At 40.6% G+C, this 15,013-nt stretch overlaps 4 protein-coding genes and 1 non-coding gene across 5 annotated transcripts in view; 3 read left to right on the forward strand and 2 right to left on the reverse strand.

Moving 5' to 3' along the window:
• The window catches only part of sowahd (sosondowah ankyrin repeat domain family d), a 257,121-nt gene that overhangs the window by 26,433 nt on the left and 215,675 nt on the right, over positions 1–15,013 (reverse strand). The gene's annotated exons all lie outside the window — the stretch shown is intronic.
• Positions 20–6,548, forward strand: nkrf (NFKB repressing factor). The gene is made up of 3 exons (XM_061048491.1): positions 20–160; positions 502–626; positions 2,842–6,548. The coding sequence occupies exons 2-3, from the start codon at positions 536–538 to the stop codon at positions 5,109–5,111; spliced, it is 2,361 nt and encodes a 786-aa protein (XP_060904474.1). The 5' UTR covers positions 20–160; positions 502–535; the 3' UTR covers positions 5,112–6,548.
• Positions 6,550–10,024, reverse strand: ube2a (ubiquitin-conjugating enzyme E2A (RAD6 homolog)). Its single transcript, XM_061048492.1, has 6 exons — positions 9,846–10,024; positions 8,794–8,874; positions 8,574–8,599; positions 7,900–7,989; positions 7,681–7,769; positions 6,550–7,488 (listed from the first exon to the last, which is right to left on the reverse strand). The coding sequence occupies exons 1-6, from the start codon at positions 9,887–9,889 to the stop codon at positions 7,360–7,362; spliced, it is 459 nt and encodes a 152-aa protein (XP_060904475.1). The 5' UTR covers positions 9,890–10,024; the 3' UTR covers positions 6,550–7,359.
• On the forward strand, positions 10,682–10,753 carry trnae-uuc (transfer RNA glutamic acid (anticodon UUC)). The gene has a single exon. It is a non-coding gene; the product is annotated as a tRNA-Glu (tRNA).
• The window catches only part of elf1 (E74-like ETS transcription factor 1), a 37,696-nt gene continuing 33,837 nt past the window's right edge, over positions 11,155–15,013 (forward strand). The window contains exon 1 of the mRNA XM_061048509.1: positions 11,155–11,743. The gene's annotated coding sequence lies outside the window, so the exon portion shown is untranslated. The remainder of the gene's footprint in view (positions 11,744–15,013) is intronic.

Here is a 15,013-nt window from a genome sequence, read left to right on the forward strand (position 1 = left end):
GGCATGCTAGGTGGCTAATGCTAGCAGCCACCACCAGGTTGAGCTTCACTAGCTTCAAGGTGCCTGAGCGATAATGATAGCCGGCTGACTACAACTCATTGCACTGTCACATGTTCAGCTGACGGGCAGTTATAAATCGGACCAAAGGCTACACCTTCAGGTAAGAATATTGCCAAGTTAATTAAGTCACACATCAAAAGTTGTTCATAATCTTTATTATTAGCATGTGAGACACCCTGTCGGCCTACTGCGTCACTTTGTCAGGGCCTTGTTTTGATACAAAATAACACGGATTTTATTAACTTTCCCAAAAACTTTCCAGCAAATGATAAGTAGTGTAGTTTTATTTGCATCCAGCCTCGGAGTTTTGTATTTTAACGAAGTGCACTCTGCTCTCATGTGATGATTATTTTCAGTGTTTTAAAGGCAGCATACCGCATGGCAGCAATGTTTTCATACGTTTACGTCATGTGTTTCTCTCCTCTCTCGCCTCTGTGAAAGGTATGGCCTGGCTTTGATTTGGACGGTGCTGGTGATGGCAGAAGGGACTCGCACTGGCGACATGCCCTCCTTTGATCTAACTTCAAGTTCTGAAGCAAAAAAGAGACCCAATTCTTCTGATGGAAGTGAGTGTTGATCTTACAAATGTATTTTCCAGCCTGTTTGGGTTTCACTACAACATGTCTATAAAAAGTCCACAAGTTAATTTACAGTCAGGCTTGCATTGGTAGGAGAGTTTCCTCGGTTAATAATGTGATCATCATCTCAGCAAAGTTTGACTGTGTTACTGTTTTTGGTCAGATTCAAGATTTGTATTTGTCACATGCTCATACAGATGTGCAGTGAAATGTAAAGACTGTTCCGCAAGGCCGTGCAATAAACACTCAAATTACTAATACACATATATACAGTAAAATAGAATGTAATGTAAAAAATACAAAAAAAGAATTATTTGAATGTACAAAATATAAAATATAGAGTAATGTAAACAGTGTAAAGTGTCCAGGGTCCAGCAGGGCTCCGCTACATGACAGCGTCTCACCCTTTGGGGAGGCTTCACTTGCCTTCTGTCCTCCCGACAGAGTCTAGAGCACGCGTCTAATCCCATCCTCGTCGCCATTTGTCGTGGACATTTCTGTAAGATATCCTGGTGAGAAGTGATATTATCAGCCCAATATGTTTTTAAGTAATTTATTGTGGAGAGAGTTAATCAAAATCTGCAATCAAACAGGAAAACAGACAAAGTTACTGCAAAACTAACTCCGCTGAATAGGAACAGTTCATTCCCCCGGGATAAGGATCAGAATTCTGCTTCTACTTCTGTCTCCATCCAGAGGTTTTATACCCAACCAGTCACGTAGGCACAGGATGATGTATACTTATGTTTGCGAACATTGGCAGTAGAATATGGACTTTGTACCTCACTGGGGTGCGTCTGTGATTGTTTGCAGGGGTTTCTTATCGATGTACTCGTATTAGGTGAACTAGTCTTCAGTAAAATAGGATCATGATGAGTTACAATGAACAGTAAAATCTCACAAATCATGTAGTTACAAATGATGCAGATTATCAAATGATTTTCCACTACAGAAACAAGTAAGTTGTCGAGCTTGCTGATCAACCGCTTTTCAACATAGTCTGCAGATTTGCCTCTTTAAGGCAATACAATACAAACAAACATTCGTCTTTTCAAAGCCGAACTACATCCATGCAAGTGAGGACAACGAAATCTTACGTTGATTCCAAGGCTGGTGATGTGTGTGTACTATTTCCTGGTACCGTTCAGCCATGCAGGCAGCTACACTATCTTAACTTTATGTGATGCATGGACATGTTCTCTTTCAATGCACAGTAGTCTGTCCTACTAGGCTTGATCATGTGCAGTTAATGTGTTTGGACTCTGTCAAAATGAGTGACATTTGGGCTTTATGGTTGTGGCAAATTGCAGCTCTATCCAATTTATGGCTTTTGTTATTGTCACAAAACACATTTTAATCACTAATAAGTCTGTGTCAATACTTTTTGACAGTGCTTTCACACTTGTACAAAACTTCTGAAGTTTTCGAGGTGAGTTGCATGTGTGAACGCAAACAAGCCAAATTGTTCACTTGGACTTTATCAGGAGTTTCTCCTGCCTGCCCCTTAGTATTTTTTTTATGCAGAAAGTCCAAGAAGCTGATGTGAGAACGCAGCAGGATATGATATAGGAGAAAACACCTAAAGCGAGTGGGAGGGGTGGTAACTTTGATTCCCTACGATGGGGGCATGACCATAGATGGTTTACACACAATTGGTACGATCTTATGTGCAAGTAATTTAACTACTGCATTACGTTTTCTGTTCACTAGTACATTCTTCTCCGCTCTTTTTGTTGATATTGTGATTCTGAACTACACACAGCATTGATATTAAGGCAGATATTGTCAAAACAGTCATATATAGCAGACTCTGTTCAGGGTCCCTGACGATGCTTAAAAGAAAGAAAGTCTTATTTTTACTTGTGAGAGATCTTAAATTTTGGGTGGCACTTTGACTAAGACACATCTTCATATATTATCACATTTAAACAGTCTGCATAGTGTTAAATGATTTTTCAATAGTGACAACTTGCTTTATTAGTGCATTTAAGAAGCATTCGCCTCTGCTTCACATCAATATCAGCAAAACCAGCATACATACACATCCCTATCCATTCCCATTCATTAAATGAAATCATATTACATAACAATAACAAATCTGACTCATTGGACTGTACTTTTGTTTCCTTTATCTCTACTTTCCCCAAGTCAAATTGGACATTCTTTCTGGGTTTCTAACAGCTACTGTTTCGTGTTATTGCAGGAGACGAGCCCATGAGGAAAATGCCTGTGTCGAAATTTGGTCCAAGACCTCGATTTGAGCCTGTTCACTTTGTCAGTGGCGGAAGCAGTGGGGGTACCGGCACTGATGAGAAAGAGAACGACAAGGAGGGCAGGAGGAGTGACTTGTACAGTGCAAGACAGTGGGACGCTGAACACTCCTCTTATAGTAGCAGCAGCAGAGCGCAGGGCTCCTCCTCCCTGAGGCCGGCTTTTGACAGAGTACCATCTTACAGCTCTGACTCATGGGGTTCCCATAGAGATAGGGACAGAGATCGAGACAGAGAGTACTTTTCTGGAGGTACAAGTGGTTTGGGTTATGGAGGACGTGGGTCAAGTTCAAACTACATGGCTAAAACACAGCAGGACTACATTGTCAAATATGAAGCCCACGGCTCTCGCAATTCAGAAGCATACACTCAGACTCAGAGATACAATGGCTATGGGGGAGGGAGCAGATCAGTGGGCTGGGATTCGGGGCGTCAGGGTTTGGGGTACGGTCATGAGGACCGGCCCTCATCCAGCAAGCCATTCTGCAGAGTCTATAACAGTCCGGGCAGAAGCAGTCCCACCAATTCTCAGTCAGTCTCCACACCCCAGCCTATTCCTATATCTCAGTCGACGTTAGATGAGAAGCAACGGTTGATTGGTAGCGTAGCATCTGCATTAGCTGTCGCTTTTAGGGACCCTTTGTTCATGACTGGGAGTGACTCGCCGAACTATAATTTCATGCTGAGCCGCAGCATTCAAGCCTGCAAGACAAATCCTGAGTATATTTACGTCAACCTGAAGAATATACCTCAGGCTGACCTACCGAAGAACAGGAAAGTGCCAACAGATGGTTATGCCTGTGAACTGAGATGTCAGGGTGTGTATCTCGCTACTGGATACTCTGGGAGTAAAAATGGGGCAAGGGACCGTGCATCCGAGCAAGCCGTAAAACTCTTTCTGAAACAAGTTGAGGTTCGTGTGGTGCAGCGCAGATACAGACGCTCCATCGTGAATGACATGGTTGTATGCCAGATGCATAGCCCAACACCGGCTTTTTTACCCGCACTCCGCAACCCAGAGGATAAGCCCACACCCAGCTCTAAGGGCCAGTATGAGCCTGACAAACGTAAACACTGGACAGAATTTGTGGTTATGGACAATGCTCATGACGCTATATGCATACTCAACAATTCTGCTGCTTTTAATCGCATGCAGATTGACTACAGGTTTGACCAGCTCCCCAACAGCAGTGTTTGGCTGTGCAGTGTTTTCCTGCAGGATGAGCTGGTGGCGCAGGCAACAGGCACAAAAAAGAACTCAAAGCATTCAGCGGCTGAAGAAGCAGTCAGGAAGCTTCGCATGAATCAGGCACAGCGACAGCAGCAGCAGGAACAACAGCACCAACACCACGAACAACAGCAATCACAATACGCCAGAGGAAATAATAATGTGGATTCTGGTGGGCGCTTTGGGCAACATAGTGGCAAAAAGAAGCATTTGAGTGAGCTGGTTATCCTGGAAAACTCTGACAATGCTATCTGTATCATTAATGACACAGCTCAGTTCAACAAAGTGACTGCTGATTACAAGTTCACAGTTCTGCCTGATCATCGCTGGAGGTGTGAAGTCTACTTGGAAGGACAATTTGTAGCTGCAGGAATTGGGCCTAAGAAATTAGTAAAGCATATCGCAGCTAAAGAAGCTTTATCCACTTTGAGGCGGACACAAGCTGTGGTGAAATCCAACCTAAGAAAGGAGGGCCACAGCGATGCAATTTCCCGATCTCAGATCCTGGCTCGGTCCGGTGAAGAGACCACGAGGCAGGAGATTAAGGAGGACAATATTGGAAACCAGTTGCTGCGCAAGATGGGATGGAAAGGAGGCGGTCTAGGCCGTGATGGGGAGGGAATTGCCGAACCAATCAGAGTGAAGGAGCAGTTCTCCAGGGAAGGGTTGGGCATGGACACAGATAAAACTGGAAATCAGCTCAGCAAGCGAGACATTGAGGACATTATTCGAAATTACGCCATGTCAGACCGCCAGGACGATCTCCGTTTCTCCACCGACCTCACCAATGATGAACGCAAGCAGATCCACCAGATATCTCAGAAGTATGGCCTGCGGAGCAAGTCATATGGACAGGGGTGGCAACGGTTTCTTATTGTCAGTCGCAAAGTACACAAAGACCAGCTCATTGGTCAGCTTTTACAGGAAGGACAGGTGGGACGATACGAACTTGTGAAACCTCAGGCCTCTCACTAGTTTGCATGAAGGACAAAACTAAGAACGTTAAGATCATGAGCTTTGATTTTAGAACAACTCACACCCCAGTAAACTGCTTTACATAGGTTTGGGATTTAACACAAACATTCATTAAAAGTCCTTCAGGCGTCACCTGCGGTTTCTTCATTCCTTCGCCATGAAATGAATTTTACCTTTGGCAGGGGGTGTGGAGAATGAAATTCTCTATTTTGTCTCGTTCCATTCCACATGTCCAGTATCTGTTTCACTTTTGCACTACCTTGTGTTCAGTGCTTTTTAATCATTTCCAGATGATCCTACAGTTTTCAAAATTCATGCAAAAAGAAAAAAGGTTTTGTCAAATAAATCATCTTTGTTATGTTGCTATGTAAGGAACCTGGCAGAATATGCAGCTTTTCACTGCTTTTTTTTGTGAACACTGTAGACCGTTAATAAAAGACAAGGATCAGAGAGGCATTAACATCAAACTGTAGCTAAGTGTACCAGTCGCCCTGTAGTCAAACATCTCTCTTCAGCAATACCTGCTATGTTGGATCTTTAACACCTGTGCCCAGTTTTTCAAAAAGTTTAATCTGGATCAGAATGACCTGGATAGGATTAAATCTCATTTTGGGTATTTCAAAAGCAGAGATGGGATCCTACAAAAGTGGGATATGGATTTGGTAATCCAATCCTTCCCAGAATCCAGATCAAATGTTGATTTTGGGTATTTCAAAACTAAACAAAACTAGAGCAACACAGACCATACCAAAACAATATCCATTCTAAATGAAATATTAAACATAAAAATATGTTCAGCTAGAAATAGAAAAACTAGATGCAAAAACAATAATTCTACATTTCTTCCTCAGAAACTGTAACGCCAGCGTCTTTCAGCCTCTCTTCTAAGAGGTGAATACGGAGCCTTGTTTCCCTCTGGTCAAGCAAAGTCAGTTTCATCTGCTCCTCAGCTAGAGTGATCTGTTTCTCTTCCCTCTCAGTTTCTTAACTCTCCAGATCCTGATAGCCATCTTGTCTCTTGGGATCTTTTACCAGAGGTCGCCTCTTATGGTCTATTCAAAGACTGAGACTATAGATTCTGTAATCCTGATCTTGTGGTACCTAGATCAGAATGACCCTCTCGAAAAAGCCTTTGAAAAAACGGAATATAGTCTACAAGATCACTTTTATCTGGAATAGCAAAAAAAGGGACTACAAAATCTGGATCATTTTGAAAAACTGGACCCCGGAGATCGATCTTCAAGTACAAGCTGTATTTATGATCAGAAAATCAAAGCTGTGATCTTTGTTTAATGTCAGATGTGCTAATTCCTGTGAATAAAGTTAACTGTCTGCTTGTTTTCAATGGCTGGTAATGCTGAACAAATTAAAACAGAAAACCAGCAACAGCCTGATCTTGATTATTTTTGTTAAGTCATATTAAAGCAACAACAACAACTGATGTATATTTATTTTATTTACAAGAAAATGTACATTTTGTTACATGGGTTACCAGTGCAAACTTTTATCTGAAAACAGACACCATCCTGGTTAAACATTTCAATCAGCCAATAATGAATGCTGATTTATAAGATTGTAAAATAGCATAGAAATACTCTCACACAGCCTTAAATGTCACCAGTATGAAACTATTTGAACAAGTGAAGTGCCCTGAAAGGGAACTGTCTTGTTTCAGTGTTGAAAAAAAGAAATGTGTAATTTTGCCATTATCTGGAAAAATTTTAAAATCAAAGGCATGGATTTGCATGACATGTTTATCTTTCAGAGAGGATATTTTTTAAGGCATGAAAAAGAAAACCAAAAGGAGTGAGGCCACTGAAACAGAAGGGGAAAGCTTTGCTTTTTAGATATGAACTGTTGGTATCTACACAGCAAACCACACAGCAAGCACATCTAATAACTGTCACTGTTTTATCCAACCAGGTTAATTCACGTAGAAATTAAAAAGTAAAGTCACAACTAAGAGCCTGTCTAATGCCGCCTTAAACAAAAAGAAAATAGCTGGGGCTTGTTGCAAGTAACCCAAATATAACAAGATACATTAACTTTCAACAAATTTATGCAATTGCCTAACAAAAGCATTCGGAAGGAGTGAATGCCACAACACAACAGCATACAGACTTAGCAACAGTTGTGGGGCAAATATACTGAGAAGGATGTGCTGTCTTCTGTTGCAAGATCAGTTTGTGTTTTCGGTGGTTTCTTGATTCTGGGCTGGAGACTGTTCATACTTGAACGACAACAGGGGTCAACAGTCACGCCAACTCTGTTCAACAATAGCCGAAACCCTCTTCTCATATTCACGCTTGTTTTCCTGGTAGAGCTGAGCTGCTTGGCTGTTGGCTGGACTGTTTGGGTTTGGCTCATCCAGTAAAGACTTTGTACATACAAGGAGGAATACCAGTAAGTTATAATTCTAACGATAATGCATAATGTTATAACAGCTGTGATTAGAGGTGCAAATTGACAGTTGTATCAACATTTTCAGGATATGGTTTAGCTTTGTCACTCCGACTAACTTTCTGAAATCAATAACATTTGTGTTCTAGGTAAAGAGACGTGAGGTTACCTGTATGGATGTTAGGATAGAAGAGACGTCATAGGTTGGACTCCAACGATTCTGAAGTATATCTAAGCATATGCTGCCGTCTGCATACACTGCAAAAGAGCACCGCACAAAAAATATACAGATTACATATAAAACATTGAGAAAAGAAAAGAAAAAACATCATTGATGCAATGAAAATTTTAGTTGAATTTTTTTGGACATTGACAGTTGAGTACATACCATTAGGGTGAAACATTTTGGAAACAAATCGCACTGTTGGAGGTTTATTTGGATATTCCTCTGTGAATTCAATGGTAAGTTTGAAGGTTCCTGAAAATGAGGAGTCATTATTAGTCATCATTCAATAGTATGAATTGAAAACATTCGCATTTCACAGAGGCAGTAACTTGGAAATTACCACAGTCTGAATAAACCTTTTCTTTCAGTCTGACTGGTTGTTTTAGCAATGTTGATAGGGTACTCAAAGCAAGACATTACTATGTGATCAGAGACTATTGACAATAACTTCTTGTGGTGAAATAGTACATGTAAAAAAAAAAAAAGCCCAAAGAAATTATTAATAGCTATTTGTATGGCCTACAGTTGCAGAACAAAACACTGACATTAATTCAAAGCCTATAGTTGTAAAAGCATTGGTTAAAACATTTACATGTGGTAAATGTTATAAACAATGTGTTTCCTTCATTTTCATGAAGGGAGTAGTTTACTAGCAAAACAAACAAACAGTTTCAAGGCACTGTCAGAAATCTACCCATAACCCTAACCTTACCAACTGATATAATCAATCTTTAAAAAATCCATTGCTGAGTGACAAGGAATATTTGCTGGATAAATGTTTTTGCAGGGTTGGAAATATATTTCATTTTGATGGCAAGAGTTAAGAGAGGATTTACCATCTTCAAAAGGCGTTCCCTCCGGGCTGAAAGAAAAGGTAAAAGACAGGTCTTTACAAATCACTACTATGAACTTTTTCATACTCTCAAACCCTTCTTTAAAGACCAACAGCTTTATCGTTTGTCTATGTTTACAAAGAAGCAGTACATACTTCTAGAAAAGTGACAAATACACAAATAAAAAAGACTCTTTTCTTTTTATTAAACTGACTTTACTTACCCAAAAATGACAGCGTTCCATACCATGATATTGTTTTCTGACGGGGCCCCACTAACCCCTGCGGGAGGATCTTCTTGGAGCCTGACAAAAACAGTAAAAATTTAAGTTGTATCACAAAATATGGTGGATGTCGGTCGAGCACAACACACATAATCAAACATCATCACTAGAACTGCATATACTGTAACATGTTACACTATGGAAACGGTGCCCTTGTACGCTGTAGGAGTCCCAATCTGTGCATATTTCCCAATCACATCCACTTCATCAGGATTCACAGTTGGGTTGGGTCGCATCTCAAACTAAGATCAGCATAATTTGGATGCCATTTATGTGATTATTTCTTGCAATCGAATGACATTTGTCATACTGTGCTATTGTAAGATGTTATAAGATGTTGCATAGTCATCTGTGGTTGGGCCTTGCCTCTTTGAAAATGGGAGATTCCTTTACCTGCCTGGTGAGTACAAACACACCTCTGATGTTGAAAATCTTGTCCAGACAGTAATCACGTTTTGAAAAACATGATGATGATTTTTTATCCATGGGTCAACAAAAGGATTTGGAGAACGTGGTCATGAGTATTTTTGGTTTTGTTTGAACTTACTGTAGATCAGGAATAAAAACAAGGTGCCAACATTTACTTTGTATTCAGATGGTTGCTTATCATTTTCCTTTAACTATGAGCTATAAATGTCCATTTCTAGATCTGTGTGTGTGTTTCAAGTTGTAATCTTCCCAAACCTTTTATGGACCTTTGAAGACCACCTGGATAAAGCTTTGACTGTCTCCCCTACAGCCCGCAGAAATAGAGACACATCGACACTATCGTTACCTGTTAACCAGTCATTAGTGTAGTTGTAATAAATGACTACGGCCATAAATTAACGACAGCTACACTCACACACCAAACAAACATAATTTCTAAACACCCACGGTTGTATTGTTCTTTGAAATTAGAGTTTAGATCGGTTAGTACTAAGGCTAACACGCTAGCCACAGATGCTAACGTTAGCTCTAGCTACTTCTCTGTTGTTTTTCTTGTCGCTTACCGTTTAAAATCTCTCATTAAACGTCGTCTTGCTGGAGTTGACATCGTGTTAAAACGTAAACCTAAATCCTTGGCAAAAAAACAAAACCCTAGTGGCTCAAATTGGAGATAACTGTATTTATTTTAATCGGTGTAGTCTTTCAACTCCTTGCTCTGGTTAGCAAGCGACTGCTAGTTTGTCAAATATTTGGCAGCCTCTCTGGTAGTCTGAAGGCGATACCACTTGACGAGGAAAAAAGGGGGATATTACTTCCGACTCGGAAATAATGGGTAGAATGTAAAGCCTCATGAAGGCAAAACTTTTAAGTCTTGCTGAATGTTTAATTGTCATATGTAACTTCTCGGGTTGTTTGAAACCGCTGCAGTAAGTTTTCAAACATTGTTATACCACATAGCGGACCCCCCCTCACCTGCACTTGTACCAATCCATCTACAATTACGTCATGTGTTTAGCCCTCATCGTTAGTTTTCTGGAAACACGGTAAACAGTGTTTGTATTTAAGGTTTTACCCTTCAATTCTTCAACTTGTAATTTAAGCAGATCTTCCAATCGCATCATTTGTTTAATATACACTTCTCTACTCCCATGGCTGTTGCTGTTAAAAACGATTCACAAATACACTGAACGACCACTAGATGGTACTTAGCTCCCTAACTATGTTCTATGACACCCCAAACACGACTTATAACTTCGTGGTTGTTTTTCATGGCCATGATCACTATATAGAATTCAACCACAAGACCATTGTAAAAAATCGACCGTAACGAAAACAACATTATCCCGAAAGACTACATTTTAAAAAATAAAAAGCAATATTTCACGTTTTGAAGCATCAGTCCCATATGGTCTAGCGGTTAGGATTCCTGGTTTTCACCCAGGCGGCCCGGGTTCGACTCCCGGTATGGGAACTTGATTTTTTTTTGCGCTGTGAACAAACATAATAGTTTATTTCCTGGCTAAGACAAGCATGCTATAATTTATAATCTAAACTCAGAAGGGGAAAATGATTGACCTGTCGAGAGTATCTTAAACTGTGTGTTGTTTGATACCGCTTTCACAACATGCGCTCATCATTTCCAGAGAAACCTAATGGTAGGCCTACTATAGCCCAGACCCCGCCCGTTTAGGACTTATCCTCAGTTGCTCTCATCTCACAAGGGTTTGGACATTCCCGGAAGATGCACATTACCACAGCTTATATTTCCCCGTGCTAAAACCTCGCGCTGTCTAAACGGAGTTCACGGAATTTTTTGTCTTCATTTTATGCGTCACTTAATTTGACATCATGGCTTTTTACCTAGGACACACCTGTGACTGCGTAACGGTTTGCTAAACATAGACGGCTGAACTTGCTTTGGTAACCCTTTCATAAATGTTTAACCAACTTTCAGTATAAAATGAATAGGTGTTAATGCGTGATGGATTACACAGGATTACAATACCTACAAAATACATATAAATTATTGACTTTTTATAGAAAATGAGTCAGGCACAAACTTTTCTTCACAACGTCGTTTTAGATCACCATCGTCCCTCGATGCTTATTGTTCAACAGTGAAAACCTGTCTTGAGTCCTCTCTGGTTTTCGCTTCACTAGTACTACCAGGCTGCAGCCAAAGTTGGTGCTGGGCCAATCATTTCTCAGGAAAATGTGACTGCTAGGAATTCCCCACGCATGAGTCCCTGTCGGAGAAAACGGCAACCTTGTGTCAGGAAGCATACGAAAGCAGCGGGAGGGTGAACTGACCGGTGACTCTGCGATGATGTATCCAGCTAGAGTTCAACTCGCACCAGGGATAATTCTTTGATAACGCGTCTTCTTCCCCTGGTTTCACGAGGATAACTAAACACCCTGAATAAGCCAAGGGATATGGTGTGCTGTTAACTTCCACCTATAGGTAAGTCCTTTGAGTATTTTTAAAACCAAGTTTTACTGTTATTGCTTGCTTTCTTGTGACTAAGAGTCTATCTTAAAGCTGTAGCCTACTTTATAAGCTCCCTGTCATCCTCCATGTTTATGAATATCATATCTGGAGTTTTCATTCTGAAATACTCTGGACTTGTAAGCATAAAGCCACAAATGAATAGCCTATTGTTACATACTACAGCAGTTTTCTTTTACAGTTTATTACACATTTTATTGCACAATATCTGCTCTCCACAGTTATTCAACTACAGCTATAGCAGCATGACTGAACTCATGACACAAGCTACTAGAATACATGACCTGCAGCTCTGTTTTGCCCACTACTTCATAGATTTGTGTGACTCCCCTTTGTGTCAGTCAGCCGACATGTGACTTCCCTGACAGCCTGTGTGGCTGTGTGTGTGAGAGTGTGTGTGTGTGTTAGTGGTTACTTGTGTTTTGCTTCAATTATAATGGTGATATTTAAAGCACTCATTGTATCTGTCATAGTCAGAGTTAACTCTTGACTCAGAGTTTATGATGCCAGGTGTGGCCTTATGGAGAAAACATGGGAAAAAGTCAACTGTAGTCTATTTTATATAACTTAATCCAAGGACAAGTTGCATTATATTATATGCCCCAGACTGGACATGAATTAATTATGCTCAAATCATTAGTTATCTAAAGTTAAATATTGTCCCTAAAAGCATGTTTTTAAGGAAGGCTTTGTCAGGAAAAAGTCACATCTTATGTATTTGTAGTTTTCCATCTCATGGTGTTTTTGAATGTTGCATGCTTAGATAAAAAGTTTAAATACGGCATCATGGGATTTTCAATACTTCTTCCAATTTTACAGACCCAGTCTCAGCCTATATGGCATACAGTTCTTAAAATAGTGAAAAACTACAGCAGCCAACACAAGAGCATAAATCTACAGTGTTACTTATTCCATCGAGGAAGCCTCCCATTGGAATTATTCACTTAAAAAGGGGAAAGTTGCTTTTGGAGAGAGTCTCAAATACCCACTGAGCCTCAATATTAATACATGTTTGCTGTTTTTCCCCCAATTACTACCAAATACACCTGACAACATATGTAAACATATTTATATAGAAGATCAAGCCTATTCTGTTGCAAGTCTAAATGTTTGCCAGATGTTTACATTTTAGGGCTAAGATGCTTGTATCATGAGACACACAAACACCGTCTGATTGGTCCACTGCGTTTGCTCCCTTCAGAGGGGGCAGCTATGACGCAGAGGGGAAAAGGGGAGAGTTATGAGCTTTAGGCATTTCAGTCCCACTGGAGACAAGACCAGCTGGACCCACCAACCCTTCACCCGCCCTCTCTCCCCTCCCCTACAGCCTTCCTATGCTGGGAACACTGGCAGAGGCTTGTGGATAATTGGAAACTTCAATCCACTGAAAGCAATTATCCAGAACAAGACTTTCCAAATATACTCTAGTGTGGAGTCATCGTGTTTGTCTCGAGCATGTGCCTTTGTTTTAGAAACATCCTCCCCACACATTCAACCTCCTTTTCGCCCTTTTCCTGATAGCTTTAATAATGCACGGACTTTGAGCGATACGGTCATTTGTGTTCACAGCAGATTGAAGACTGTGTGGTCAGGACTAAAGCAGTTCCTGGTATAGCCCTCTTATCCTGTGACATTAATGTCACCATCAGCAATCCGAGCAGCTGAGGAGTGCGGTGATGAGGAAGAACAACAATGCTGTCTCCATACATTGATGAGGAGCTCCTCAGACATCAGACACTTCTCCGTTTTCTTTGCCCAAGATGTACCCGCCTGCCTTAATGGGCTGCTGGATATTGATTTGGCTACACACAAAAAAGATCTGGGCTTTTATCTATTTAGCAAGCAGCACTCCAGTTTCACAAAAGCTTTCAGTGTGGCCTTGCAAGAGACGAGAACACAGAGGCTTTTCCCTTTTACAAGTTGGCAGATAATCAGTCAAAACCTCCCTATAACATTTTCCGGTGATATAAAAGAATGCAGGAGGTAATACAATGTTTTTGACACAGAGCTTTAATGTTATATTTGCTTCCTGTCCTATAATCTTAAAAAAGACATGACTAAAAAACCTTTACCGAGCCCTCCATGTGTTATGGCCCATGCTGAGCTGTAAATTAGTGTAAATGAAAAATAACCACAAGATGGCAATGTTCATATGCTTTGAATAAACAAACAATCATTTGAGGTGGCTGATTCCTCAAATGACTTTGCAGAAATGCAGGAACCGACATGTGAAAAGAGAAATAAAACTGTCGAACTTCCCTTTTTTTAAGTCCCCGTGTTGGTCACTCTTCTGCTGTGGCATCTGCAGGAGGGAAATGCTGTTTACAAAGTTCCTTTATTGTACACTGTTGTTTCACCACCACCAGGCCCTCGACACCTGAATATCACCTTGTCAGACATGTTTGATTGCTAGGCAGCAGCCGCCGCAGCAGCAGCAGTGAGCAGTAAAACCGCTGCCACTGGACCTGACGTCAGACAGAAAGAAGAGACAAGGGAAATTCCACCTGTAACCTCATTCTGCCTCACCAGCATGTGACTCAGACGAGTCATCAGGCCCTGGTTTCTCCTTGAATCTGTGCATTGGCCATGACGTAATAAAGGACACAGTCACACTGTTTTTAGCATGTGTAACAAGTTGACTTTGTGTTTGAAGTATATGGTGTCAGAAAATGGAGGTATACATTTTGTGGACTGGAGGACAATTGACTGGTTATAAAAACTATACAAACCAAAATCTTGCTATTCTGGTGCACAATAATAACAAAAATGAGATCATAAAGACTGTTATTCAAGTGAGAAAATAGGTAGAAGAAATGGTCATGCAGAGAATAACATGAGAACAGTGTTTGACTTCATGTCCTCCTGTACTGTAAATACAAAGCCATCACCTAGCAATGGGTTAGCTGCTTATCTAACCCTTACCGCCCAGATGTTTTTATTTTGTTTTTTTTTATGCCTCAGTTGCTGTATAAGAAAAACAAATGATAAGAAAAGAACGTAGTACGCTTTGTTGGAAATGATAAACCATCTTTAAGCAGCATTGAACAGAGCCAGGCCGTGCTGTAAACTTGTTTCTTTAGTCCTATTGTTGTGCTGCTAGAAGTCTGAAAAAGTAAGAAAAATGTTCTGTAACCTGAGTCTCAGCCTTAATGTATAACTTTCTCTGAAGGGGAACTACTGTAGAATGAATCAGAGTGCCCTCCTGGCCGAATGTTGACATCATGA

Source organism: Labrus mixtus, chromosome 10 (genome assembly GCF_963584025.1).
Source record: "Labrus mixtus chromosome 10, fLabMix1.1, whole genome shotgun sequence".
NCBI lineage: Eukaryota > Metazoa > Chordata > Actinopteri > Labriformes > Labridae > Labrus > Labrus mixtus.

Bases quoted from the DNA above. Each gene is read 5' to 3' on its own strand.
- nkrf (XM_061048491.1), top strand. From the start codon at position 536: ATGGCAGAAGGGACTCGCACTGGCGACATGCCCTCCTTTGATCTAACT. The intron at 627-2,841 runs GTGAGTGTTGAT...GTGTTATTGCAG, and splicing joins ACCCAATTCTTCTGATGGAA to GAGACGAGCCCATGAGGAAA.
- ube2a (XM_061048492.1), bottom strand. From the start codon at position 9,889: ATGTCAACTCCAGCAAGACGACGTTTAATGAGAGATTTTAAACG. The intron at 7,770-7,899 runs GTATGTACTCAA...GCTCTTTTGCAG, and splicing joins CAAAATGTTTCACCCTAATG to TGTATGCAGACGGCAGCATA. The intron at 7,489-7,680 runs GTAACCTCACGT...GTATGTACAAAG, and splicing joins CTATCCTAACATCCATACAG to TCTTTACTGGATGAGCCAAA.